Source organism: Pyrus communis, chromosome 1 (assembly GCF_963583255.1).
Source record: "Pyrus communis chromosome 1, drPyrComm1.1, whole genome shotgun sequence".
NCBI classification, from domain to species: Eukaryota; Viridiplantae; Streptophyta; class Magnoliopsida; order Rosales; family Rosaceae; genus Pyrus; species Pyrus communis.
Genome location: NC_084803.1, coordinates 15317575 through 15345270, shown reverse-complemented (window position 1 = coordinate 15345270; position 27696 = coordinate 15317575). Strand labels below are relative to the sequence as shown.

The 27696-nt window shown below is 38.7% G+C and overlaps 5 protein-coding genes across 6 annotated transcripts; 4 read left to right on the top strand and 1 right to left on the bottom strand.

Moving 5' to 3' along the window:
- Positions 1 to 888: 888 nt before the first annotated feature.
- LOC137715105 (uncharacterized) lies at positions 889 to 1913 on the bottom strand. The gene is made up of 3 exons (XM_068454332.1): positions 1615 to 1913; positions 1362 to 1477; positions 889 to 1277 (listed from the first exon to the last, which is right to left on the bottom strand). Exons 1-3 carry the CDS (start codon positions 1822 to 1824, stop codon positions 1130 to 1132), a joined length of 474 nt encoding a protein of 157 aa, XP_068310433.1. The 5' UTR covers positions 1825 to 1913; the 3' UTR covers positions 889 to 1129.
- Positions 1914 to 3584: 1671 nt separating this feature from the next.
- LOC137734295 (DNA-directed RNA polymerase II subunit RPB1-like) lies at positions 3585 to 12071 on the top strand. Its single transcript, XM_068473586.1, has 15 exons — positions 3585 to 3865; positions 4009 to 4272; positions 4609 to 4908; positions 4997 to 5155; positions 5301 to 5462; positions 5603 to 5823; positions 5938 to 6079; positions 6165 to 6500; positions 6598 to 6884; positions 7071 to 7329; positions 7410 to 10471; positions 10670 to 10741; positions 10889 to 10942; positions 11055 to 11126; positions 11602 to 12071. The coding sequence occupies exons 1-14, from the start codon at positions 3782 to 3784 to the stop codon at positions 11113 to 11115; spliced, it is 5463 nt and encodes a 1820-aa protein (XP_068329687.1). The 5' UTR covers positions 3585 to 3781; the 3' UTR covers positions 11116 to 11126; positions 11602 to 12071.
- Positions 12072 to 13104: 1033 nt separating this feature from the next.
- Positions 13105 to 13563, top strand: LOC137710729 (uncharacterized protein At1g76070-like). The gene has a single exon (XM_068449878.1). The coding sequence runs from the start codon at positions 13105 to 13107 to the stop codon at positions 13561 to 13563; it is 459 nt and encodes a 152-aa protein (XP_068305979.1).
- A 2958-nt stretch (positions 13564 to 16521) lies between these two features.
- LOC137719170 (phospholipase D delta-like) lies at positions 16522 to 22019 on the top strand. Its single transcript, XM_068458404.1, has 10 exons — positions 16522 to 17516; positions 18055 to 18171; positions 18477 to 18671; positions 18833 to 19135; positions 19283 to 19351; positions 19461 to 19608; positions 20037 to 20185; positions 20536 to 20688; positions 20971 to 21171; positions 21511 to 22019. Exons 1-10 carry the CDS (start codon positions 16581 to 16583, stop codon positions 21805 to 21807), a joined length of 2568 nt encoding a protein of 855 aa, XP_068314505.1. The 5' UTR covers positions 16522 to 16580; the 3' UTR covers positions 21808 to 22019.
- Positions 22020 to 23215: 1196 nt separating this feature from the next.
- LOC137738081 (serine/arginine-rich splicing factor SR45a-like) lies at positions 23216 to 26373 on the top strand. 2 transcript variants are annotated; one of them, XM_068477693.1, is made up of 8 exons: positions 23216 to 23329; positions 23423 to 23442; positions 24382 to 24513; positions 24637 to 24660; positions 24820 to 24919; positions 25031 to 25180; positions 25775 to 25844; positions 25938 to 26373. In XM_068477693.1, the coding sequence occupies exons 1-8, from the start codon at positions 23327 to 23329 to the stop codon at positions 26171 to 26173; spliced, it is 735 nt and encodes a 244-aa protein (XP_068333794.1). In that variant the 5' UTR covers positions 23216 to 23326; the 3' UTR covers positions 26174 to 26373. The 2 variants fall into 2 exon arrangements, with proteins under 2 accessions (XP_068333794.1, XP_068333786.1); XM_068477685.1 differs by having other exon boundaries at positions 24637 to 24666.
- The last annotated feature ends 1323 nt before the right edge of the window (positions 26374 to 27696 follow it).

The window sequence follows — 27696 nt, the reverse complement described above, 5'->3', positions numbered from 1 at the left end:
TCCACGCCAAATTGTATTACGGTCTAATGATATTGTTCTTCAGTTGTAAATGAGAGGTTTTAGGTTGATTCTAGCCAAAGGCGAATTTGAACTACATTATTGTTCAACCATTGCAATGCTAAACACATCCCTCTTTCTCTAGTGTAAATAATATCGTTTGTTCAAGAGACAACAAATTTTTTTTTTTTTTTCAATGTTTTTTATTTTATTTTTAAAGTGATATAACTATTTTTGTAACAAATATTACACAAATTTAATTGCACACCTATAATGTGTGGGCATAGGACTAAACTGTGCAATCCACAACAAACAGCACACAAAGCAGCTAGAAATTTAGAACAACAAAGAAGAGAGACCAGACCACAAAAGTTAAGGTCAGTAACGTTGCTATACATACACAACAGCCACCTCTGGGCTCATAGCTATCGCGAGGCATGCGACCGTAGGTAGACCATAATTGGAACATGATTGTGAATGTAAATTTGATTGCACACACATACAGTCATAAAATTTCATTGGTTTTTGATGGTTAGGTCGTCATGTACATACAACAGTCACCTCTGGTCTCATAGTTGTCGCGAGACATACAACTAAATTTTGTTTCGTGTAATTACGTTATTGTTTTTAAATTTTTTGTTGTATAGAAGTCAAAATAGTTTTAGTCTCTTTAGTTGACAAAAAAGATTTTATTAATATGTAGTTTAGATTATATTAATTATATTATGAGCACATTTTACTGGTACGATTTCGATCCACACTGACCTTTCTCGCACTAATAACTAATAATTGAATCCATTAATACTGTCGTTTGGGGAAAAAAAAAATGCGCTAATTAACTAAGATTGGATAAAATATTGCAATCAAAGCTCCACGCCGAAAGTATTTTCCGTTGTTCCAATTAATTTATTAAATATTCAGAAATACAAACATTTCATCGTTCTGAACAGAAAACAGAAACATATACATGACACGCAGATGATTAATTCTGTGCAGAAACTAATGCTTGCAAAGGCTGAAAACCTTTACTTATTCCAAATGGAATTAAATCGTCTATATATTTGGCAACACAAAAACTTCACGAACAATATTCAGTCCAGTCAACTGAAGCAACTGATGATGATCAGCCGGTCTAAAACACACCAAGAGAAGTAGGGTAGAGCGGCGCCGGCTTATAAGCGAAACAATTCGGAACAAATGTGGACGTCCGCCTTTTCGGAGGATCCACGGAGGACGCCACGGCGGGTTGGTTCAAGTATGCGTACTTGCTTTTCGTCCACCTGAATAGATACTTGTTAAAAATATATATAGGTTCAAGAAAAAATTGATAACTTCTTCTTGATTGATTGAGACAATTAGCTCACCAGTCCTTGATTCCAACACGAATTTCGTTGTTACTGTCATTAGTAGCAGAAGATCTGTCGTTCTCATCTTTGTCATCGTCGTTTAAGGACTCCTCGAAGCGTCTGTAATCTTCCTCCTGTATACCATACACCTTCAACTAGTTAGGAAAATGTAAGCAAATAAAAATGGCTACTGACTGCTCTTTTGTCCTTGTTTCTGATCATGTCTCAGCTCGATAGTGCGTGACACGTGATGATTGAGACAGAATCTTACCGAGAGCTTGCGGGCTCGAATACGTGCTGCAGCCTTGATAGCGGCGAGGAGATGCTCCTCTTCCTCAATACGCTTCCGATACCAGAACCTCGCAATTTCTCGCTTTGTCACGCTCTCCGTAACAGCCTTATTAGCCCAGAACCTTGGAAGTGGAGGTGGTGGAGGTGGCGGCAGCAGTGAACTCCCCTGCTCTATTTGCTTCATCTTCATCAATCTTTTCGACAAATCGAATCGATCAATTTATTTTGTCGAAGTTCTAACAGTACAAGATTAAGATTGGAATATGGTGGAAGAAATAAAATGATTGCAAGTCTTGGACATGGACTTTCAAGTACCAACCCTCTAAAGGTAGCTACTACTCCAACCTAACTTTCAAATGTGACCGATGGATTTGGTTTTCCAGGCACATTTCCCTGTCAGGCTTTATAATACAAAGGAAAATTGACTGGTAGTTGCAACCTGAAATTTCCCGGTAAGAGTTGAGAACTTGGGATTGCAGCAACTTTCAACAAGAAATATTTGGCAGATTGTACATGGAACTAAGGCATGTAATGAAAAAAATTTGTGTGACGGTGACATCCTTTATCGGTGTTATTATCTTAATAAGGTGGACTGCAGAGTCAACATTTTATGAATTTGGTAACACCATACCGAAAACCATGGTGGGAACACCACATATCTAAACGCGTTTTATTAACTCTGGTTCCTAGCTCCCGGCCCCTCCCTTGGTTGGGGTTGGTGGCAACCCTTAGATTTACTTTTCCTGCAGCTTTTGACTATCCTTATTTTTCTGCTTTGCTTTTGATCATTGTATCTGGTGATTTTGTTATTTGAGCTCAGTCTATGTTTGCTTGGCTCTGTCTCAAGTTTCTTGGGTTTTGTCTCATATCCATATTTCATGCTTTCCTCCACTCCAATGGTTGTTCCTAGCTGCGAGTCACAGTCTACCAGCCTCGCCCACTCGATTCATCCTGTGTTTCCTCCATGAATCTCACTGGGAGACATGCTATGGGTTTAGGTGACTTTAAAGTGCTTTTAGCACCATTTGGTGGGGTTTTGGGAGTGCTCATAGCACTGGTGGTTTTCCACCCCCATTTTCCGTTTCATCCAGTTGGTTTGTTGGGTCTTCTTCTCGGTGGTGTGCCTGCTTGGGTGGAAGCGGTTGGTCCCTCTTTCCAAATCGAAGTGCCTTTTAACTTTCAAGGGCACGTTTGGGGTTTTACTCACAAAGAAAGCACTTTGCACGTAAAAACATAACGTGATACAATAAATGCATTTAAATTTATTGAAAGTTCTAAATGTCTCATGGAAAACAGTTGAAAGTACTTCTTAAATAAACATTTGGTATGTGTATTTATAACAAGCGCTTCTATAATTATTAGAATACTTTAAGATTTTTTGCCAAACACACTTATAAACGCTTTTAACTGTCAAAAAATTCTTTTTGTTCTTTTTATAAGCATTCCTAAACAAACTAATGCCTCCTGTAAAAACACTTAAGTGAACACATATTCACTATCACTTTGGAATAATGCCACATACTCAAAAGACATTTCTAATTATCTTTTCCAATCGCACATGAAAGTCATTGTGATTATTTGAATGCACTTTTTAACAGAACATGTATGACATTGATACATTGTTATGATGATATAATGTGCTAATAATACATGACATGTATTATTTTTCACCCCACATGTTCTTACACTCTTGGCACGAAATATTATATACCAATAACACTAGACGTCACCATTAACCGTGTCATACGAGTTCCTCTCTTTCCAATTAGCTTTGCCACAGTCCACAGCACACGACCCACAACCCACAACCCTTAACCCGCCCGGAGAAGGCAGACGTCAATCTGAGCGGGCAATTTCGTCTTTAAGACAAGTAGGCAGCCACTAGCCTCCATCCACTTTGCCTATAAATGGAGCCTTAAGGCCTACACTTACGCTTCGTTTAGTAAGAGGACTACTCCTCCAAAGTTGAGAGCCAATCGATCCCTCGTTTTCGCAGCAATCAGAAAAACAATTAAACCCAAAAAAAATCGGATAAAAAAAAGAAACCAGAAAACTATTGACCGACAAACACCGCGAGCTGAATAAGTACCAGTGACAGTGAGAATTTGACTCAGAAAAAAACCCTAGGGTTTGTCGTCGTCGTCGCCATGGATATCCGGTTTCCCTTCTCGCCAGCGGAGGTGGCGAAGGTGAAATGCGTGCAGTTCGGAATTCTCAGTCCCGACGAAATCGTAACTTTCCACTCCCTCTTTGTTCGAAAGCTGTTTACTGAGTTTGTTCGATTTGGTAGTGATTGGATGATGCTAGGGTTCGATGAGTGCTGTATTATGGTGAATTGGAGTGTTCTGAAACAATCTGTTGTGTTTTGTTGCAGAGGCAAATGTCTGTGGTGGAGATTGAGCACAGTGAGACTATGTTGGGAGGCAAGCCGAAGACGGCTGGTTTGAGTGATCCTCGGCTCGGTACAATTGACCGGAAGTTGAAATGTGAGACTTGTACAGCCAACATGGCTGAGTGCCCCGGCCATTTTGGGCACCTAGAGCTTGCGAAACCAATGTTTCACATCGGTTTCATAAAGACTGTGTTATCTGTAATGCGATGCGTTTGCTTCAATTGCTCGAAAATTCTAGTCGATGAGGTACTTATGGTTATTGCCCTTAAACTTTCCAGTAGAATAGTTTTCTAATCCACATGATTGAGTTTCAGTTACTGCTTTCTTAATGTTGACTAACATTATAGTTGATAAGCTTGTTAGTCTTGTAAGATAGGTTGAAAGGTCATTTGGATGTCCTAGCTTGTTGTATACCTCGTTGTAAACTTATTGGGTTATGTTTTGGGGTAGCTTGAAATGCATAAAATGAGTCTGTTGCCTCAGGAACCCAAAAGCGTCAATTTTGTTTTAAAAAAGGATCTTATACTCAAGTATGCAGACAATTGTTAACCTCGACAAATTTTGTGTGACTTCATTTTGCAGGATGACCACAAGTTTAAGCAAGCTATGAGAATAAAAAATCCGAAAAACAGGCTGAAAAAGATTTTGGATGCCTGCAAAAACAAATCCAAATGTGAAGGTGGTGATGAAATTGATGTCCAAGGCCAAGATACTGAAGAGCCTGTAAAGAAAAGTCGGGGTGGCTGTGGTGCTCAGCAGCCCAAGCTCTCTATTGAGGGTATGAAAATGAATGCAGAGTACAAAGCCCAAAGGAAGAAAAATGATGACCAGGAACAGCTTCCTGAACCTGTGGAAAGGAAACAGACCCTTACTGCGGAAAGGGTTGGTGTACTTTATTTAGACAGATTTTCCTTCAATCAAACCAACTTCTCATGATAGTGATACTAAAACATTGTTAAATTTGTTTTAGGTTCTTAGTGTTTTAAAGAGAATAAGTGATGAAGACTCCCAAATATTGGGGTTGAACCCAAAGTATGCTCGGCCAGATTGGATGATTCTACAAGTTCTGCCCATTCCTCCACAACCTGTGAGACCCTCTGTAATGATGGACACCTCATCCAGGAGTGAGGTAAACTTCTTTCATGCTGTGTTTCTTCCTTTCTCTCCAGAGAACAGGTGGCAAGCTGATAATTTTAGTAGCTAAAAGGAAAGTCTAGTATTTATCATTGTTGGTGATAAGTTGATAATTGGCTTCATGTATTTTCTGAGTTCAGGATGATTTGACGCATCAATTGGCGATGATTATTCGTCATAATGACAATCTGAGGCGGCAGGAACGAAACGGTTCTCCTGCTCATATCATTTCAGAGTTTGCACAACTTCTGCAATTCCACATTGCCACTTATTTTGACAATGAGTTGCCAGGACTACCAAGGGTATGCATACATGGAAACATATTTCTGCTTAGTAGCTATATGCTTTTATGTTGTGTCTTTCTTTTTTTGTGGACATAAATTTATGTTAAGCAGTAGAACTTCATTTCATGCATACTCTGAAAATTTTCCACACTGAACAGGCTACGCAGAGATCAGGGAGGCCTATTAAATCAATTTGTAGTAGACTGAAGGCAAAGGAAGGGCGTATAAGAGGCAACTTAATGGGGAAACGTGTTGACTTTTCAGCACGAACAGTGATTACTCCCGATCCAAACATAAACATTGATCAATTAGGAGTGCCATGGAGCATTGCTTTGAATCTCACATACCCTGAGACTGTGACTCCATATAATATTGAAAGGTAAACTTTATTTTATTTTTTTTGCAATTTTCCGATCTTGTTCTTTTTTACAGTTTTTCATCTTCCCTAGTTTATTCTATTTCTACTGATGGAATATCATTCAATAACAAACAGGTTGAAGGAGCTTGTTGAGTATGGCCCCCATCCTCCGCCTGGTAAAACTGGTGCGAAGTATATAATAAGGGATGATGGGCAAAGGCTTGATCTTCGTTATTTGAAGAAAAGCAGTGATCATCATTTGGAGCTTGGATACAAGGCATTGCTATTTCATTCTGATAAGTTTTGATTTGGATCTTTTCTGTTTGAGAGTAAATTTTGAACTTGTACTATTGTGGCTTCAGGTGGAACGTCATTTGAACGATGGAGACTTCATCCTCTTCAATCGACAACCTAGTCTCCATAAAATGTCTATCATGGGCCACAGAATCAAGATCATGCCGTACTCAACATTTCGATTGAATTTGTCTGTGACGTCGCCGTATAATGCTGACTTTGACGGGGATGAAATGAACATGCATGTGCCCCAGTCCTTTGAAACCAGGGCTGAAGTATTGGAGCTCATGATGGTGCCAAAATGCATCGTCTCACCTCAGTCAAATCGACCTGTCATGGGAATTGTGCAGGACACACTTTTAGGTTGTCGTAAGATCACTAAGAGGGACACCTTTATAGAGAAGGTAAATGATTCACCCCTATTTTACCTCTTGAATATCATGTTTTGTTAATATTCTCTTTTCACGCAAAAGGAGCCTTACCCTCACTAATTCTTTTCAGGATGTTTTCATGAATATCTTGATGTGGTGGGAGGATTTTGATGGAAAAGTTCCTGCTCCTGCAATTTTGAAGCCCCGGCCACTTTGGACTGGAAAACAGGTGTTCAATCTTATAATACCAAAACAAATAAATCTCCAAAGAACTTCTGCATGGCACTCGGAATCAGAGAGTGGGAACATAACTCCAGGGGATACTCTTGTTAGAATAGAAAAGGGTGAATTGCTTTCTGGAACTCTCTGCAAGAAGGCCCTTGGGACTTCTACAGGAAGTCTTATTCATGTTATATGGTATGATTTTCTCTATTCAGTTCACTCTATTAAGTTAAGAAATGCATTTGTGTGTATGATCTTGGTGAAGTTCATACTCGGAGTTTATGATGCACCATACAATAGGATGTTTGCTTCCATCTGAGTATCAAACATATAATTTGACCAAAAGAGAAGTTGTATCCATTGAAACTTCTTGTTGGGCAGGGAAGAGGTTGGTCCAGATGCAGCCCGCAAGTTTCTGGGTCATACCCAATGGCTTGTGAATTACTGGCTGCTGCAGAATGCTTTTAGCATTGGAATTGGAGATACGATTGCTGATGCAGCCACAATGGAGAAAATCAATGAAACAATTTCCAAGGCGAAAAATGAGGTGAAAGATCTTATAAGTAAAGCCCAATCTAAGCAGCTGGAGGCTGAACCTGGACGAACCATGATGGATTCGTTTGAAAACAAAGTGAACCAGGTGTGCTACTTGGCTTTTTGCCTGCAATTATTCTTTTTTGCCTGCATATTGTTGAGTAATAATGTATGTGATTTTTCCAGGTGTTGAATAGGGCTCGTGATGATGCTGGAAGTAGTGCTCAAAAGAGTTTAGATGAGAGCAACAATCTTAAGGCCATGGTTACAGCAGGGTCCAAAGGGAGTTTTATCAACATATCACAGATGACTGCTTGTGTGGGACAGCAGAACGTTGAGGGTAAGCGAATCCCGTACGGGTTCATAGACCGGACGTTGCCCCACTTTACTAAAGATGATTATGGACCAGAAAGTCGTGGATTTGTAGAGAATTCATACCTGCGTGGACTAACTCCACAGGAGTTCTTTTTTCATGCTATGGGTGGTAGGGAAGGTCTTATAGATACTGCTGTTAAGACATCTGAGACTGGGTACATCCAAAGGAGACTGGTGAAGGCTATGGAGGATATTATGGTGAAATATGATGGCACAGTACGTAATTCTTTGGGTGATGTCATTCAGTTTCTATATGGGGAAGATGGGATGGATGCTGTTTGGATAGAATCACAAAAGCTGGATTCTTTGAAAATGAAGAAAACAGAATTTGATAAGACTTTTACTTATGAGTTGGATGATGAATATTGGAATCCCGACTACATGTTGCACGAACATGTTGAGGATCTCAAAACGATTAGAGAGTTTCGTAACGTGTTTGATGCAGAAGTTCAGAAACTTGAAACAGATAGATTACAACTTGGAACAGAGATTGCAGTCACAGGTGATAATTCTTGGCCACTGCCTGTTAACTTGAAGAGGCTTATTTGGAATGCACAAAAAACCTTTAAGATTGACTTCCGAAGGACTTCTGATATGCACCCGATGGAAATTGTGGAAGCTATTGATAAGCTGCAGGAGAGACTGAAAGTTGTTCCTGGTGATGACTTGTTGAGTGTCGAAGCGCAGAAGAATGCAACATTGTTTTTCAACATTTTACTTCGCAGCACTTTCGCAAGCAAACGGGTGTTGGATGAGTACAGGCTTACTCGTGAAGCATTTGAGTGGGTTATTGGGGAGATAGAATCACGCTTCCTGCAATCGCTTGTAGCACCTGGGGAAATGATTGGCTGCGTTGCTGCACAGTCTATTGGAGAACCTGCCACTCAGATGACACTGAATACTTTCCACTACGCAGGTGTGAGTGCAAAGAATGTTACCCTAGGTGTCCCCAGGTTGAGGGAAATTATTAATGTAGCCAAGAGAATCAAAACGCCATCCCTGTCTGTCTACTTAAAGCCTGAAGCTAATAAAACGAAGGAGAGGGCGAAGAATGTGCAGTGTGCTTTGGAATACACCACTTTGCGAAGTGTAACTCAAGCTACAGAAGTATGGTACGATCCAGAACCCACAAGCACAATAATTGATGAGGATATTGACTTTGTGAGAGCTTACTATGAAATGCCAGATGAAGAAGTTAATCCTGATAAAATTTCACCTTGGTTGCTTCGCATCGAGTTGAATCGCGAAATGATGGTGGATAAGAAGTTGAGCATGGCTGACATTGCTGAGAAGATTAACCTTGAATTTGATGATGATTTAACTTGTATCTTCAATGATGACAATGCAGAAAAATTGATCCTTCGTATCCGTATCATGAATGCTGAAGCTCCAAAAGGGGAGATGGTTGATGAATCTGCTGAAGATGATGTTTTTCTGAAGAAGATTGAGAGTAACATGCTGACAGAGATGGCTCTTCGTGGTATCCCAGATATTAACAAGGTGTTCATTAAACATGGTAAAGTTAACAAGTTCGATCCAAATGAAGGGTTTAAAGCAGAGCAAGAGTGGATGCTGGATACGGAAGGGGTTAATCTCTTGGCTGTTCTGTGCCATGATGATGTTGATGCTAGGCGCACAACTAGTAATCATTTGATTGAAATTCTGGAAATTCTCGGAATTGAGGCAGTTCGTCGGTCATTGTTGGATGAGTTGAGGGTTGTTATTTCGTTTGATGGGTCCTATGTTAATTATAGGCATCTCGCTATCCTTTGTGACACGATGACGTACCGTGGGCACTTAATGGCAATAACCCGTCATGGCATTAATAGAAATGACACTGGTCCTATGATGAGGTGCTCCTTTGAAGAGACTGTTGATATTCTTCTTGATGCTGCAGTGTTCGCAGAGACGGATTATTTAAGAGGCGTGACAGAAAATATAATGTTAGGGCAACTTGCACCAATTGGGACGGGAGATTGTGCCCTGTATCTCAATGATGAGATGCTGAAGAACGCCATCGAACTCCAGCTGCCCAGTTACATGGATGGTCTTGATTTTGGTATGACACCGTCTCGTTCTCCAGTGTCAGGAACACCATATCACGAGGGCATGATGTCCCCTAATTATTTGCTTAGCCCAAATCTTCGGCTGTCACCAATTTCGGATGCTCAGTTTTCTCCTTATGTTGGAGGAATGGCATTCTCTCCTACTTCCTCTCCAGGCTACAGCCCATCATCCCCTGGATACAGCCCTTCCTCCCCTGGATACAGCCCCACTTCTCCTGGCTACAGTCCCACCTCTCCAGGGTATAGCCCCACTTCTCCTGGCTACAGTCCCACCTCTCCGACATATAGTCCTAGTTCTCCCGGCTATAGTCCCACCAGTCCAGCTTACTCTCCTACAAGTCCATCATACTCGCCAACCTCTCCCAGCTACAGCCCCACCTCTCCAAGCTACAGCCCCACCTCACCAAGCTACAGCCCTACTTCCCCTGCTTACAGCCCCACTTCCCCTGCTTACAGCCCCACTTCCCCCGCATATAGCCCTACTTCGCCATCTTACAGTCCCACGTCTCCTTCCTACAGCCCAACTTCGCCATCCTACAGCCCAACTTCACCTTCCTACAGCCCAACTTCTCCTTCCTACAGTCCCACATCTCCATCCTACAGCCCTACCTCGCCAGCCTACAGCCCAACTTCTCCTGGTTACAGCCCAACCTCGCCTAGTTATAGTCCAACCTCGCCCAGTTACAGCCCTACATCTCCAAGCTATAATCCTCAGTCTGCCAAGTACAGTCCATCATCAGCCTACTCTCCAAGCAGTCCAAGATTGTCACCATCTAGTCCATACAGTCCTACCTCTCCGAACTACAGGTGAGCTATCTTTTTGAACTGCACTTATGGTATTAGAATTGCTGTATGTGGGCTGATGAGTAGGATTATTACTCACAGTTGATTAGTCTCCAGTTTCTAATTCTCTGTTTTGCTGCCTCTGTCTTTTCCAATTATTGTAATTACTATGTTGAGGAAATCTCATTTAGTCTACCAATTATGTTTTCTTATCTTTTGCAGCCCAACCTCACCATCATATTCCCCTACATCTCCATCTTACTCTCCCTCAAGCCCCACATACAGTCCCGGCAGGTAAACTTACTTTCTTTGGTCACCTCTCGACTGCACAGTTCTATATTTTCCTGTCCAGTTTAGTTTTTTGGGACTCTACTTGGTTTTTACTGATGTGCAAGTTTGTTGAATTTTTTTTTTCTTTTTCTAATATTTATTCTTGTTCAGCCCATTGACTTCTGGAGTGAGCCTAGACTATAGCTCGAGTTCCCCTCAGTATAGGTAAATTGTGAAACAATCTTTGTTTTTCTCCGAATATTTCTATTTTGATCGCCATTGCACTAAATGTGCCATAATGCTTGTGAATTTTCCTCTCACTTTTATTTCTATGCAGTCCAAGTGCTGGATACTCACCCAGTCAACCTGGTTACTCGCCATCATCTGCCAGCCAGTAGATGATGTGGAGGTATATTATTTGCATCCTTCATCTTGTGGGTGTCTATTTATTCAAATGGAGATTTTAGTTTCTTTTTCAAACCTTTATCTTTGGGTTATCAGGGTTAATTTCATTCCACCAGTTATTTGCATTTCCACGTCTCTTGAACATCAGTGCCTCCTTAAGCTTTTGACTCGAGCACTCGTATTCTTATATCTCATTCATTTATATGCATAAAGTTTTATTTATACTTAAATGGTACAGTTTTTTAGTTAAACTCTGTTTTCATTTCGGAAAAAGGAAATTGCATGTATTTGTGGTTAGAGAGACGGAAGCATGTAAGCAAGTTGATATTCAATCCGGCCATGGAAAATGAAAGGGTGTTTTGGTTGGATGAAAATTTCAGAATAGGGTCCCAAATGCATGCCAGTAGCTAGAGAATGAAAATGATTTAAAATGATACTTCATCGGCTTTTATTCATGGTTCTTTCGTATAAGTCTACAGCTCTCCTGTTACCATCGGAAAACATGGACTAATTGGAACTGAGAAGCCGTGTTCAAGTTGGCCGCTTCGCTGGGGGATGTAAGCTTGCCGTACATATTACAATCCCGTTAATAGTCGAGGATATGCCCAGGACTAGTTTTTACTATTAATCAGTTCAGATATCCAGGGAGGAATGTGTAACTGTGTTTTCGGTGCCCTAGAACTTGGCATCAGTAGAATATTTTCCTCTCGCGATGTGTTGTAAGTGTCGAAAGTTTACGTTCTAGTCGGATAGCTTCCTCTCTTCATCAGTGTGAGGATGACGAGTGTATTGAGAAATCTGGTTTTGAACTTGTAACCATTTTGTAGATTTATAAAATTGCCTACGTTGCTATCATGTACTGTTTTGAACTTATAATCAAGTTCAACCCTTCTCGTTAACTGTTTAACGATATTTTTGTTCTTCTGATACAACGATATTCTACTATAAATGAAGAGATGTTACTCTTTAACCGTTTAATGCTCATTACATGGCCTTCACTCACAAGCTTACACAATCCAATGAACGTTGTCAAAGGCTTTACAACTTGAGTGTCCACAAAGATACGTTGTCGTACCGTAGTGTTGTTTTTTATGCGATCCCGAAATTATGCTTCCGTTCACGGAAATTCGAGGGCCTAATTAGATGAGCGAATTGATGAAAAGAAAGTTTTTACTCAAGAGGTTACGCACAAAGCTCACAAAATGCTATTGGTTTAATTTATGTCTTGCTTTTCTACAAGAAATATTTTCAAATGGCTATGAAGAGAGATTGAATTTGGATGGAAGATGACATACATATTACTCTAGTTGACTGACATAACTAATATAGAATGAACAGTAAAATTATTGTGATTCCTAGGTTCTCCTAGGCCCATGTAGCTAGAATGGTAATAGAATAGGAATTGCTCATTACTGGGTATTAGATTGATGACTCTACGTTCGCATGTAAAAACGATGGATATTGATCATATGTTTTGGTTTTGATTCTCTCTTATGTTCGAATTAAATTCAAGTACACATTCACGAATGAAGGAGTGAACCAGCAAGAATTGCTCATAATCTCTGACGAAACTACTAACTAACTCTTTAAAATAAAAAAGTCATAAAATATGTTTCAAAATATTTGCTCTTGATCCTAAGTCATAAACAAAAGATTTTGACTTGTGGATGTAAACCTCCTATCTGAAATACTGAAAAATAACAAAATTAAAAATCACATTCGACTTTGGAGATTGCACTGCTGTTTGCCACGTGGAGGATGCATTGTTAATCCAAATTTTTTATTTTTGCCGGCAAAAACCCTTTGCCTTTCCATCGCACAAGCTGATATTGTGAAGAGGTCAACATTCTCATTCCCATTCCGACTCCCCCAAAGCCCCCTAAAGGCATTTCTGCGTATATAAATTTATATATACAAGCATACACAAATATATATACTGTATATGAATATATAAGTAGACAAGATTCACAACAATTAAGTCGATGGAGAAACCATTAAAACGAATGGGAAGCAAGATTTTAACGTTTCTATCAAGAGCTGCACAGCCGGCCGTGATCATGTTCCACAGCCCACCTCCGAGCCCTAGAAAAGCAGCCGGTCCGATGATACGGATATTTCCTCCTGAATCCAGAAGGAAAACCAGGAGTGGAATTACCTTTGCTTCCAAAGAACCCACCTCCCCAAAGGTCTCCTGCATGGGCCAAGTCCATGGCAAGAAGAAGAGCAAAAGCAAATCAAATAGTACTGGTTCTGCTCCAGTTTCATGTATTCCTAAAGAGGTGAAGAACAAGCCGGCTAGGGTTTCGAGCAAGGTTCCGAAAGAAGTAGCCCTCCCGGAAGAAGGAAATGAAAATAGGAACCGTGATGGAGCTCCAGAAAGGGTGCCTTCTTTGGGTCAGATGAAGAGGTTTGCCAGTGGTCGTAGCACGTTGGCGGATTGATTTGTGACTGGAGGAGGTTCGTGATGATCAGAAGAATGACGTGACACATGAGGTAAGGGGAGAAGAAGATGAAGATCATATGGGATGTGAAGAAGGAAGCTGTTGCTTTGAGGAAATGGAGGACCTTTTCTTCTCACCCTTTGCCTCTTCAATCGTAAAACACATATGCACGAATCAATCATTGTTTATATTTTGAAACTTAGGTTTCGAAATAGAAATTAAATATCTGTGGATTTAATTCAGGTTTATGTAAATATTAATTGTTCTACCATGATTTCATGACTATTGATATTTTTAACTAGAATGCTTTTTTTTGCTTGAGAACCAAACAACTGCCACTTCCTTTAAGTTTAATTACATGTTTTATTTGGTCAAATAGAACTGCTTGATACTTGGATGAGTTGAATTTGAGAACGTTTTGGAAGTGCTAATTAGAGATACACTTATGTTTATAAGCGTTTTTATAGAAAACGGTTTTATAATTAAAACAAATTAAACTTTCCATTTAAGAATTCATATGCTTTTGAAAGTGATTTTTAAAGAAGCAATTGAAAAGGCTAAAAAAACACTTTCCAGTGCTTTCATACCAAAAGCACTTTGGCATTTTCATGTCCAACATTTGTTCGTTGGCTTTTCATTACATGAACGTTCTTTTTCGCTGGAGATTTGTATTTTGGGCGCTCTAATAGAACTAGTTCGGTGGTTCATTTGGGCCCAAAATTGACCCGTTCTGAAATATTTCAAGCCCACAATAAGTAAACTTCATTCTTACAAAGATACCAATATCATCCAAACCCTATGTTGCAGTCCCTTTGGCACTATCTATCTGCAAGCCGTCCTTCACAATCATATGGGGTTTTCTCCATTTGGAAACTAAAATTTGGAAAACATGATGGAACCATTGATATTTAGGAAAGTAACTTCTACGACATAAGTATACAGTTATCGTGAAGTTTTCTTTCATTCATTTCACATGTAAAATTGGCACAAAACTCTACAGTATTGTGTTGTATAACTAACGCATGACAACACGGTGATAGCATACCAATATCATGGTCCATGAAAGTCTATGGATAATTTGACTTGGCACTTGGCGTATAGATAAATGTGGAAAGCTTGTGATAACGAGTGTGAGGCTGGGGACAACTTCCCAACCAGACTGATTGTGATTTGTGGGCCGGTAGGTTAAAGCTGTAAAGCAAAATAAGCAGTTTTTTTTTTCTGCTTTTGAATGGTGCTTTCACGTTTGGATTGGGGAAGTTGGATTAAGCACAAAAGTAATAAGCACCTAATCCACTTTCTGCTTCTGCTTTTGGAGGGACAAGTTATTAAAATATTGTATGTGACACTATTCCTATAGTTTGTGGACTGCATTCTGAATTTCTGACCACCTAGCTTGGAAGCTGCTAGGAGATGACACCCACAAATATGGCTCTCCTATGGAGAGAATCTACCATGCAATCGAGCGTGCATACTGTGTTTTATTATCTTCATCACGTGATAAGAAAATAAATTTAGAGGTGACTAATATAATAATGTACTCGCCAATTGACAAAAATACTAAATGATGATACGTTGCAAACTTAACAATCATTCTTAGTATAAAATTTTGAGTGTAACTGTTTCTTTATTTTTTTTTTCTCTACCTTTTTCATTTAAAAGGAATCATGAAATGCTTAGAAATCTCTCCCCTCCTAATTTGCAAACATCTTACTTTGTGTGTAACACATAAAAACTATATAGATTCTATGCATTTAATAACATTATGAAAACATGTAGTTCCCAAAGCATCATAAACATTGGAGAATCCCATTTGGGAATTGATATCATTTATCATCGGAGATTTTCAATGATTTCGTGCTTAATTTTAAAATGGGTAGGTATTGATTGATGGTATAAGTAGTTGGATCCACAACTCACCCAAAATATGAAGTGAACGTGCTCAATTATTTTCATGGGTCTCACTCACACTCCATGCGTCCTACCCAATTATTGCACACCAAACACCCCAACTCATTTTTGGAATCCCCAATTCTTCTTCTCGTCAAAAGAAATTTCATTAAGAACAGAGTTAAACGAGAGAGCAATTAAAACCACAATAACTCTTTTTGAAAGAACGAGAGAGTGGTCATTTCTATAAATAGAGAAAAAAAAAGAAAAAAAAAAAAGAAAGACGAATTGACGCCGATCCCAAGATCATAGTCAAAGGATCGGTTGCTAGGTTTTTTCATTTAAGGATTGGAGTTTTTTCTTGAAGGTTTTTGTTATTGGTCTCTGATAAACTTTTGATTTGATTATTCAAATTAACTTCATTCGTGTTTACTAACACATAAAAAATAAAAATACGATCTTACTTTCAAATTCATAATCAAATCTCATAATCATAAATTTGATAAGTTATGAAATTAGTTGACGCAATTCTAATGTTTATTGGGATCTCTTATGCTTAAATTCTCCAATACATTTACTTGCACCATCCTCATAACTAAATGGGAAATAATTTCGCTTACACATTTTAGAGCATGTTTACCTAACACAAATGAAAAAAACAAAAAGAATCAAAAATTAAAAATAGGAGAAAGAAATGGAATCATAAGAACTAGTACGGATTTTAAGTAAATATTTGTACTTTTTTGGTTCATCATGTGTAAATAGACCGAGACAAGAGGAATGTCGAAACTACGGAAAAAAATTGACACCTTTCCCTCTTAAGATTCATGTCGTGTGCAAATTGCTCGAACTTTCCCGAAATATAAACCCAATTATTATTTTTTTTATTTTTTATTTTTTTGGTACGGACAGTAACTTCCTGGCCCCACTCACACTTTGTTTTCACGGGATTTTAAAAAGCCCCCAAATCCCTCCGAGGTGCCACGAGGTCCTCTGCAACTCCCACCTTCTCTGCCTATAGGCAACGCCAAACCCCCCATAAACCCAGCTTTTGTCACTATTCACACCACCGCAAACCCGGCAAATCTGGTTTACGAAATTACGGTTTTGTACACTGACCTCCGGAAATGGCCGAAAAGACGTCGGAGCGGGTGACCTACCTGCACGGCGACCTCGACCTCACAATCGTCGAAGCCTGCCACCTCCCCAACATGGACATAGTCTCCGAGCGCTTCCGCCGCTGCTTCACCGCCTGCGACACCATCAACATATCCTGCCACCGCTCCGCCGAAGACGACGGCCGAGACCGCAAGACCCACGGACCCCACCGCAAGATCATAACCAGCGACCCCTACGTCACCGTTGTGGTCCCCCAGACCACCGTCGCCCGGACACGTGTCATTAAGAACTCCCAGAACCCGCAGTGGAAGGAGCATTTCTTTATCCCGCTGGCTCACCCCGTGACTAACCTCGAGTTTCAGGTCAAAGATAACGACGTCTTCGGCGCCGAGATCATCGGAACCGCCAAGATCCCAGCCGAGAAAATCGCCACAGGAGAGCCCATCTCCGGGTGGTTTCCGATTATCGGACCTTCCGGGAAGCCCCCGAAACCCGACTCGGCGATCCGGGTCGAATTGCAGTTCACGCCGTTCGAGAAAAACCCATTGTACAAACAAGGCATAGCGGGGGATCCGGAACACAAGGGCGTGCCGCACACGTATTTCCCGCTCCGAAAGGGAAGCTCCGTGCGATTGTACCAAGACGCGCACTGCCCGGAGGGGCTGCTGCCGGAGATTCAGTTGGACGGCGGGAAGGTGTATAAGCAGGAGAATACGTGGGAGGACATTTGCTATGCGATTTCGGAGGCGCACCACTTGATTTACATTGTGGGTTGGTCGGTGTTTCACAAGGTGCGGCTGATTCGGGAGCCGAGCCGGCCACTGCCGCGCGGCGGAAATTTGATGCTCGGCGATTTGCTGAAGTACAAGTCGGAGGAGGGCGTGAGGGTGTTGCTGTTGGTGTGGGACGATAAGACCTCGCACGACAAGTTCTGCTTCAAAACGGTGACATTTCTAAACCTGCATTGTCGTTTTGATTTACTTTTTCTTGATATGGCATGTCGGGTATGTTGTAGATAATATAGTTTGTTAAAAAAAAAAAAAACACTTTTGAAACTTGCATAGGCTTTGAAGTATGCCATTATGTCTAGACTAAAAAACTGCATTGTGTATTTTGTGTAATGCTTGAGTCAGTTTAAATAGGACGGTCTGTATTAGATGAAGTGTACTTGTTGTTAACCTAGTTTGAGGGGGATGGGTTGATGTAGAGTGGATTGTTTTCTGCCCTCTTGTACATTGTTGTCACCAATAGTGTTTCTTGTTGTCAATCCCCTTAATTCAAGAGATGTGTATCTAGTAGTTGTTTACTTTTGGTTGTTAGCTTTTAGGCTTAAATCGACGAGGGATAGGGGGCTTGTTCCTTCTCTTCGATATACATATATTGGTTAGGTCTTGTAATCTTTTTCCTTACAATGAATATACAACTTGAAAACTCCAATAGTCTGGAAATTGGGTCATAACGTGAAAGCTGGATTGGATGCAGGCAGGAATGATGGCGACTCATGATGAAGAAACAAGGAAGTTTTTCAAGCATTCATCTGTAAATTGTGTTCTGGCAACTCGCTACGCTAGCAATAAGCTTAGCATTATAAAACAACAGGCAGGTTTCAGTTATGACATTTTGTAGTTTGGTATTGACACTTTTTTTTTTTTTTTTTATCCCTTTTGCTTTTGCTCTTTTGTTTAATGCAATCTCCAAGTTATGGATATATCCCGAATACTGACCATTTGGGTACAATTGGCCAGAACCTTCTGTGTTTTGAGAATAACTCCTTCATTGCAATCCACTTATTGCTTTTATCGGAGATTTTGTTTTATTTCAGAATAGTTTACGGTTTACTAGACGTTATTTTCTACTGAGCTGATACATGTTCAATTTAACAAGCACTGTATGGGTTCGAACAGGTTGTTGGAACCCTCTTCACCCACCATCAAAAATGTGTTCTTGTGGACACACAGGCATATGGTAATAATCGGAAGATAACTGCGTTTTTAGGAGGTCTTGATCTTTGTGATGGTCGTTATGACACACCCGAGCACAGACTGTTTCATGATCTTAACACTGTATTTGAGGGTGATTTTCATCAACCTACTTTTCCTGTAAGTAATTGGTGATGGGGTTTTATTATCTGCATTGCTTCTAGGCTCTAGCATACTGTATCCCTTTTTCTTTTGTATATTATGCTGTAATTAGAATGATATATAATGAGACTGCTGTAATGCGTATCTTTCTGCATGTTCATGTTGTATTCTTGTAATAGGCTGGAACCAAGGCTCCAAGACAACCATGGCATGACTTGCACTGTAGAATAGATGGGCCTGCTGCATATGATGTTCTTATAAACTTTGAGCAACGTTGGAGGAAAGCAACACAGTGGAAGGAGTTTGGACTATTACGTAAGAAGGTTTCACATTGGCATGATGATGCTTTAATAAAAATTGACCGCATCTCCTGGATACTAAGTCCTCCCCTATCTGTTTCAAAGGATGGTACAACTATTCCAGAAGACGACCCTTCCTTGTGGGTTAACCGTGAAGAAGATCCTGAAGATTGGCATGTTCAGGTGGAGTGCAACTTTCTTGCCCTCCTTTCTGTTGTTTTCTGTTTCTTTTAATAATTTTATTTTGGTGGGTATGCACACACACACACGATATATTGTTTCTGTAGTAAAAAGGAGAATCAAGTTGCTAATTTCTTCCTTCTCTTGTAGATTTTCCGGTCCATTGACTCAGGATCACTGAAGGGATTTCCCAAAGCTGGCCGTGCTGCTGAGGCCCAGGTTTTTATTTGATTCCCCCTCTTGTTCCCCCTTCTTCTATCTGTCTTCCATTTTTGTACTTTTAAATGTGCGGCCTAAATCTGATCATACCTCTTTATTGTAACTGCAGAATCTTATTTGCTCAAAGAACCTGGTAATAGATAAAAGCATTCAAACAGCATACATCCATGCAATCAGATCGGCCCAACATTTTATATATATCGAAAATCAGTATTTTCTTGGTTCATCATATGCGTGGCCAGATTATGAAAATGCAGGTGAGATGACAATGTTTAATGCTTGTTTTCTAGGAATTAATGTTTATATTTTGGGAGCAAAATTTTAGTTTTGTAAAACAGTACAGTAGCTTGTTATTCATGCGTGCATAATTGCACTTGGAATTTATGGTTCAAGCATTTTGTACATGGGAAGCAGCTCAATTTGCTGTTATGTTATCCTTAATTGACTAGAAGTCTAGAAATATTGAAAGTTTGCATCTGCATTTTGTTTCTTCGTCGTTGGGTTTACACAAATTTTAGCCTCAATTACCCTATATTTTTGCACCTGCCACCTAACCAGTAACTACGTCGCTTCATAATTCTTCTGTTTGCAAACATTTAAGTAAACATCGTTATTAATTGATAGTAGATATCTCCTTTCTTATGATTCAAATTTATCTGACTATTTTCTCTCATGGTGTGTACAGGAGCTGATAATCTTATCCCAATGGAGTTGGCATTAAAGATTGTTAGCAAAATTAAAGCTAATGAGAGATTTACAGTCTATGTCGTTTTACCTATGTGGCCCGAAGGTGATCCAAAAACTGCTGCAATGCAAGAAATTCTCTTCTGGCAGGTATGTGGTTATCTAATATATAAGTGTATGCGGAAATCACATGGTTGTTAAATAGGACTACGAAATTGGATGTTATGATCTTCTAATGACTAGGAAAAATAGCGATGGACTTTTTGCTTCAACATCATTGATTCTCTTTGCTAGCAGCTTGACTAGACCCGAATCAACAGGAATTTGTTCACGGAAATTATTGGCTTAGCCTTAGAATTATTTGTTTGATGTTGCACATAATGCTGGTATCTAATCTTTAGATGTCTAGGATAAGGGGAATTGAGAAAATGCAAAACAAATAAGAACCGAAAGGACACGTGAAAGTTTCTTTCTGACTTGTGTATATTTGCTTTTTGCAGAGCCAGACAATGCAAGCGATGTATAGTGTCGTTGCACAGGCACTGAAATCGGCGCAGCTTCAGGACTCACATCCTCAAGATTACCTAAGTTTCTATTGCCTGGGTAAACGGGAAATACCTCCTGAGGATATGGCAAATGACAATGCATCTTCGGTAATTATTTGAAAACAATTGTCATCTGCACCACTCTAATAGTCGAACTCATTGAATTCTAACTTCTTTGGTTGACCTAAGTTAAATTGTAGGCCCTTGATCCCTATGGCTAATAACAAAAAAAAAAAAAAAAAAACCAAAATGGTTTGTTTATTGGGTTCGACGGTTTATCAAGATCTGTCACATGTATACTATATTTTGGAGTGGATAAGATATCTGCTTTAATTTATTGTCAGCGGGAAACTCTTCAGATGTTGGTCTTCATAATTTATTTTCTTTCAGGTTTCCGATTCATTTAAATATAAGCGGTTCATGATTTATGTTCATGCCAAGGGTATGGTAGTAGATGACGAGTATGTAATACTGGGATCTGCCAATATCAACCAAAGATCAATGGCTGGTACAAAAGACACTGAGATAGCTATGGGTGCGTATCAACCCCATCACACTTGGGCTGCGAGGAAGAAACATCCGTTTGGTCAGGTCTGTAGCTTGCTGTACTTCTCTCTTGCTTTTCGCAACTTATAGTGGCCCTCTACCTTTAGCGTCCATGAGACTTTATTAGCACTAGCTGTCGTAATTGTTCTTGTCTTGGACCCTTGGTTTAGCGTAGCAGTTCCTTCTTGCCCCTTTATTCCATTATCTTCAAAGAACAAGTTAAAGTGCATTTTAAGCTAATTATCTCACAAATTTAGAATTTGTTGACAACATCAGAAATGTCCCTTCCTTCATCTTCTGTCTCAAAATATTTTGATGGTATATAACGGAAGGAAATAGTGAAAGACATGCTTTGATGAGACCTCCAATCTTCCGTTTATGCAGATATATGGATATCGAAGGTCACTTTGGGCCGAGCACCTTGGTATTTTGGATCCATGCTTCCAAGAGCCTGAGAGTTTGGAATGTATGAGGAAAGTAAATGCGATTGCGGACGAAAACTGGAAGAGGTTCACAACACCTGAATTTACACTACTGCAGGGTCATCTTCTGAAGTATCCTATCCAGGTAGATGTTGATGGGAAGGTCGGCCCCCTGCCGGGACATGAAAACTTCCCTGATGTTGGTGGTAAAGTACTTGGAGCTCATTCCGCCGCAGTTCCTGATATGCTCACAACATAATCTCTCGACATTCTTATGTTCAAACGTGATTTGTGCAATCAATTTGAGGCGAGACATTGCTTAGTGTTCAAGTTACCAGATCAAAAATAGTGGGCGTTGTTTGTTGTTGATTCAATTTTGTAAATTTGTGAGGTGAAATGATGTCACTTTGTGAATTTGTATCAAATGAAGCAGCAGTCCTTTTTTTTTTTTTTAAATTTATTGTATGTATAAGGAATTTCGACAATGTGAATAGTGAAGTAGCAGTAATCTTTTTCTTTTTCTGTAAAAACTATTAATCTACCCACCTCTTAAGAAATTTTTTTATTTTTATATAAGCGATATTTTAGACTAATTCATGTAACTACGAGAGCAAACTGACTCATCTAAACCATTATGTTTGTCTTTAATTCTTAGATAAATACAATTTACACCCTTAAATTTGGGTGCAATTGCAAATCATACCTCTTTTTTTTTTTTTTTTTAACAAACGATATTATCAACAATAAGGGAAATGGAGTACACTTAATGTGGTTCAAATTCACCTTTGGCGAGAATCGGACCTAAGATCTCTTACTTACAAGTGAAGAGGAATATTACTAGACCGTAGTACTAAGTGGCAATCATACCTCATCTTTAAAACAATGTAATGTCATACACAAACTTACAAATATATTTCAATGTCATATATCTGTTAATTAATCTATTTATTTAATCGTTAACTGATAACTTGACGTTGTATGAAAAGAATTAAAGAAAAATTAAGAAATAAATAAACTTATCAAAGAAAATAAACTTTGTTAATTATTCTAACATTTTCCATGTGGCACATTTTTTCCATCAACATCAGCGTAAATTCATAAATTTATGTATAACATTGTAATTGCACTAAAAATTAAGAGTGTCAACTGGAGTTTACCCAAAAATCTTTAATAAAAAGAAAATTACACCTAATAAAAATGTGCCTCGCCGTAGAGGATCGTTCCCGAACAAATATTGAATGTCATTCTCCGGTCCTACGCAGAAAATAGACGCAAAACAGCGCTTTCCAATAGTAAATTGTAATAATAATCTTTCAGTTTTAATTTAATTGAAGTAATAATTATTCAACTAAAAATATATTAGTATTGGTCTATCAACTCATTAAAACGTGTAGCTACAGTATTTCAACTAAAAATTCATTACCAATGATCCCTCAACTTTAATCCAAATGAAGAAATGATACCTTAATTTTGATTCAATTGAAGAAATGGTCATTTAATTTTAATTCAATTGGGGAAATGATTCTTCCAACATAACTTATTTCGACAAAATTTTGACGAAGTCGACGAAAATGATCGTAGCTATACATTTTGACGGGTTATAGAGCCAATAATAACGAATTTTTAGTTGAGAGAATATTATTCAAATTTGATTAAAGTTGAGGAAGCTTCAATTTACTCATCCCAGAAATCTTATTGACCGCAAACCCTAATTATCTCCAGTCTTCTCCCTCTCTGTTCTTTCTCTCTCTAGGGTCCTTCGACTTTGCCCTCTGAAAATGGTAATTTCTCTCTAGAACATCGTATGCAGCTGTTCCATGCTCGACAAAAGTTCAAATTTTTAATCCCTTTTTTGTTTTACAATTTTTGTGCAGGCGGATTCTCCACGCAAAAAGTAAGCCCTAAAATCCCAAATCTTGTTTTCAATTTCTGGTTTGGAATTGCATCCTACCATGTTTTTTGAAAGAAAGAATTGTACTTTAACATGATATATGTATCCAGGCTTTCGATCTGTTGGAGTTTAGAATTCGCTGTGTGTTTAACTGATTTTTTGGGTGATGGATTGGGAACATTTCTTTTGCTATGTTTGTCTCTGGTTATCTCTCATTGTTCGTAAAATTTTGTGTAGAAACCGATACTTTAAGGGCCCTCCCTTAGCAATTATAGGAAAGGAACAACAAACAAATTCCCTGTTTTAGGATTTTCAATATTAGCTAATTGTTTTAGAAATGCAGTTGATAGATATGCCGGAGCGCATGCGGGTTATGTTAGGTTCATGTGGTTGTGCTTGATGTGCTGCGCCGTAGTCTATGGAAGATATTCCGACGTGAAATTTGAGGGTTTCTCGGAGAGACCATAATGTGGCAACTGTTTTTACACGAGAGGGTTTGTTTACCATTTAAGTGTTGTAATTGTACCATAGATGTTTGTAATTTACTGTTAGGCTTCGAAGTTGTTCACTGTGTTATCCTATAGAAATATAGAATCAAGTGACGTGAAAGTTTATGCTTTTTGAGCATTTGTTTATTTTTTCCATCGCGTTTTCAAGAATGTTTCAAATTTGGCTTGGATAGTGGGTGAAATGCCCAATTTGGAACATTCTAGTATCTCTCAATATGGTTAATATGTTCATGCAAGGGTTAATATGGTAATTCTAGGGTCTGTTAAATTCACACTAAAGATAAATTTTATTTTGGATAGAATATTAGGTTTGAGTTGGCGGTCTTAATTATGTAGATTCACTATGCAGCAGAGTTCAAATCAGATTATCAATGTTTATTTTTTATTTATTTGAAGTTGTTCAAAAAATTTATGTTGTGTATGGATAAATAAGGTATTCACGATCCCCTTCTCCATGGAGAGCTCAGTCCAGGTCCAGGTCTAGGTCTTGGTCTAGGCCGAGGCCGAGGTCAAGATCATTGTCTAGGCCACCAAGGCAGAGGTCTCGCTCTAGAAGTCGCGGCAGGTTGGTGTTAATTTTTTGCTTATATTTACTTTTCACTATGTTACTTATTGACCTTAATAACTTTAATATTTTGGCCATGTACCACTTATATTTCTGATACATGGTTGGCATTTTTTGGTGCAGATCAAGGTCCAGAAGTCCTGGCAGGTTGGTGTAAGTTTTGGTTTTTCTTTTGGGTAGTATATGTGTTTCTAAAGTTGAATCTTGTCAAACCTTGTTCCGATTGACGACACTGATATTTTTCTGTGTTGGCCACATGGGCTGATGGTGCTGCTAGTGCTCAACTTAGTCTCTTTTTTGTGGTAGGGCTGCTGCTATAAATCCTGGAAATACACTGTATGTGACCGGCCTATCTACAAGGGTCTCAGAGAAGGATGTTGAAAGGCACTTTTCAAAGGAGGGAAAGGTGCTTCGATTTTATAGTTTGTTTTAAAATTAATTGTTTTAGAACTTTTTATTGAAACGTGGTGTACTGATGAATTTTTCATTTATAATATTTGCTTGCATTCATCCTCAGGTAGCTTCATGCTTTCTTGTTATGGAGCCTCGGACTCGGATTTCTCGTGGTTTTGCCTTCATTACGATGGACTCAGTTGAAGATGCTGAACGGTGCATTAAAAATCTCAATCAGTCAGTTCTGGAAGGTCGATACATAACTGTTGAGAGGGTAATGTGATTTTAATATGGTGATAAACTTGAAACCATCTAGTTGGGTTTTCTTGTTCTTAACTTGGAAGTTTTCTGGTTATATTCAGAAGTCATTGCGTCAGCTATGTTGGCAGCAATCACAGATGATGAGTTTATCCATGTCAACTTTAGAAACAGCTTGATCAATGGCAAGCTTAAACAGCATTTCAAATGCGCCTGATCAACTAAACATAGCAACTATATTCCAACAACTATACAACTTCAGCATTCACTTTCAACTTTCAACCCTCAACTAATCCACGGACATTACGAACAACTTTCTAATCAGGCTTTTATGGTATTTCATAACTGGCATTCATTTTATGGACATTAATCGTATCACGTAGGTGCCCGGATATCTTGTGCTTGTTTCTGTGTCCAGATTTACCACTTTATCTAGATTCTTCTAAGTTGTTAAAATATATACTCTGGAATCCAAGTTTATTAAAAATGACGTCGCTTGGAGATTTCTGTTTCTGTTGCTTTTTTCAACTTTGTTTATGATTCTTTTTTTATTCATTTTGAGATTGTGTACCGGAAGTTTCAGTAATTGAGGATTTATGATTATTTTCAGTCCCGGAGGAAGCGACCAAGAACGCCAACACCTGGGCATTATCTTGGGTTGAAAAATACTAGAGACTATGGTATGTTTGATATGCTTTTCATAATAAATGATCTATTGCCTTTCTGTGGTTTGTGTGCCTCTCTCTCATATTTCATCTCTGCCTTGGTCACAGGCTACCGAGGTGATCGTGATCGAGATCGTGAACGTGATAGTGATCGTGGTAGGTACCGTGGGGGCTCAGGTCGTGATGACTATGGATATAGGAGGTCTCCAAGGCGCTCACCCTATAGAGGTGGCCGTGATTATTCTCCAAGGGGCGGCTCACCTTATGGCGGAAGATCAAGAAGAGAGAGGTCTTATTCTCCCTATGGAAGCCCGGAAAGAAAGTATGCTCGTGGCTCTAGATGAGTCTATATGTGATGTATCTCCCGTCTGTCAAAAGTGACAAATCTGGAAACACGATGTAGGAGTGTATCGATCTGCGTCTCGAAGTCTGCTGTTCCTCTTGTTTCGTTTTCTCGTGCTTTTTTTTAACTAATTGTAGGATATTGCTGGTTTTAGACCTTGGATATGGGGTTTAAATATGTATGTGGCTTCCTTTTCGTCCATTTTGGTTTGCTTTTGGCATCTGCCTTTTTATAATTGAGGGGACAAGTCTTATCTAAGGCATGAAGTATAAATTGGCATAATCAGCATGAGTTGGCTGATCGCCTTTGCCCATATATCATGGTCGGAAAAAATAGGGTTAAAATCTTCACCAAAAATTGAAACTTTCTCCTAATCTTTATCTATTCAAACTATATCACACATTATATTATATATGGGGAATCATCCTTCAATGCCAGGAGTCCTTTCCAGATCATCTTTATAAGGATCCTTGTCATTCTCAAATTATGTCCGTTCATTGTATATCGTGCAGTTATTTTTCAAATTATGTTCGTTCATTGTATATCATGTGATCATTTTTCGTCATATACTATTTATATTTAATTTAAAATAATTTTTGACCGCAAGATGTAGATGAATGGATACGATTTAAAAATTTTCAGGATCTCCACAAAGGAATCCTTATTCCCTCCAATGGACCAAAAATGGAGTACCACACATGCATCACTATAAAATCTTAAATGTTAATATCTAAGAAAGCCTCAACTTTTCTTAACGAAACCTTAAACCTTAAATAGGTGCAATAACACTTAAATTACTTGCAATAACACTTGAACAATAAAGTCGTAAAAACACTTACACAGTTGCAAGAAAACTTGAGTGAAAACTTGAAACTTGATTGATGACTTGCAAAAATCCTTAATTAAACAGTTCATGAAGTTGCAAAAAAAATGTAGAGAGAAAAATACAAGAAAAATGCTAAGAAGATTTTCAAAAATAGAACTTTCAATGATTATCTATCATTCATCTTATTGTTCCAAAAAGATGAGGTGACGGAAAATTCATGGAAAGTCTTCTTAGCATTTCTTAAAATATGAACGTGTTGTGAAATGATGTAAATGCCTATATAAAGCAAATAACTACATATAACTAAGGATGATGTTGAATAATAGAAGTAAAAAACATACAACTTAAATAGTAGGACTTTGATTTTTATTGTTTTAGTAATACTCCTATTTCCTCCCACATTTCTTTCTACATTCATTTCTCATTACCCAAGTAAAAAAACATAAACATAGTGATACTTTAGTTCTGTTCTACTTCAATTTCGGTTCAAGTTTGGTAAATATAATATAATCTATACTAAAACATAAAACACTTTGAAACACTGTTGATAAGCACACTGTGCTTTCTGTTTTACCCCTAAGGGCCTTGTACAATCTTAAATACTGGTTTGGTATTGAGATGTTTTTATGAAAAATGGGTATAAAAAAAAAAAGCTAAACTCAAAAAGATATTTGGTAAATACTTAAAAACAGCTTATT

What these genes read in the sequence shown, in the direction of transcription:
- LOC137715105 (XM_068454332.1), bottom strand. Translation starts at nt 1,824, where the DNA reads ATGAAGATGAAGCAAATAGAGCAGGGGAGTTCACTGCTGCCGCCACCT. An exon ending in TTCGAGCCCGCAAGCTCTCG is followed by an intron (nt 1,478 to 1,614) that starts GTAAGATTCTGT and finishes TATGGTATACAG; the next exon opens with GAGGAAGATTACAGACGCTT. An exon ending in CGTGTTGGAATCAAGGACTG is followed by an intron (nt 1,278 to 1,361) that starts GTGAGCTAATTG and finishes GTATCTATTCAG; the next exon opens with GTGGACGAAAAGCAAGTACG.
- LOC137734295 (XM_068473586.1), top strand. Translation starts at nt 3,782, where the DNA reads ATGGATATCCGGTTTCCCTTCTCGCCAGCGGAGGTGGCGAAGGTGAAA. An exon ending in AGACCCTTACTGCGGAAAGG is followed by an intron (nt 4,909 to 4,996) that starts GTTGGTGTACTT and finishes AATTTGTTTTAG; the next exon opens with GTTCTTAGTGTTTTAAAGAG. An exon ending in AGTCTTATTCATGTTATATG is followed by an intron (nt 6,885 to 7,070) that starts GTATGATTTTCT and finishes CTTGTTGGGCAG; the next exon opens with GGAAGAGGTTGGTCCAGATG.
- LOC137710729 (XM_068449878.1), top strand. Translation starts at nt 13,105, where the DNA reads ATGGAGAAACCATTAAAACGAATGGGAAGCAAGATTTTAACGTTTCTA.
- LOC137719170 (XM_068458404.1), top strand. Translation starts at nt 16,581, where the DNA reads ATGGCCGAAAAGACGTCGGAGCGGGTGACCTACCTGCACGGCGACCTC. An exon ending in TTCATCAACCTACTTTTCCT is followed by an intron (nt 18,672 to 18,832) that starts GTAAGTAATTGG and finishes TTCTTGTAATAG; the next exon opens with GCTGGAACCAAGGCTCCAAG. An exon ending in GCCAGATTATGAAAATGCAG is followed by an intron (nt 19,609 to 20,036) that starts GTGAGATGACAA and finishes TGGTGTGTACAG; the next exon opens with GAGCTGATAATCTTATCCCA.
- LOC137738081 (XM_068477685.1), top strand. An exon ending in GCGGATTCTCCACGCAAAAA is followed by an intron (nt 23,443 to 24,381) that starts GTAAGCCCTAAA and finishes TGGATAAATAAG; the next exon opens with GTATTCACGATCCCCTTCTC. An exon ending in GATACATAACTGTTGAGAGG is followed by an intron (nt 25,181 to 25,774) that starts GTAATGTGATTT and finishes GATTATTTTCAG; the next exon opens with TCCCGGAGGAAGCGACCAAG.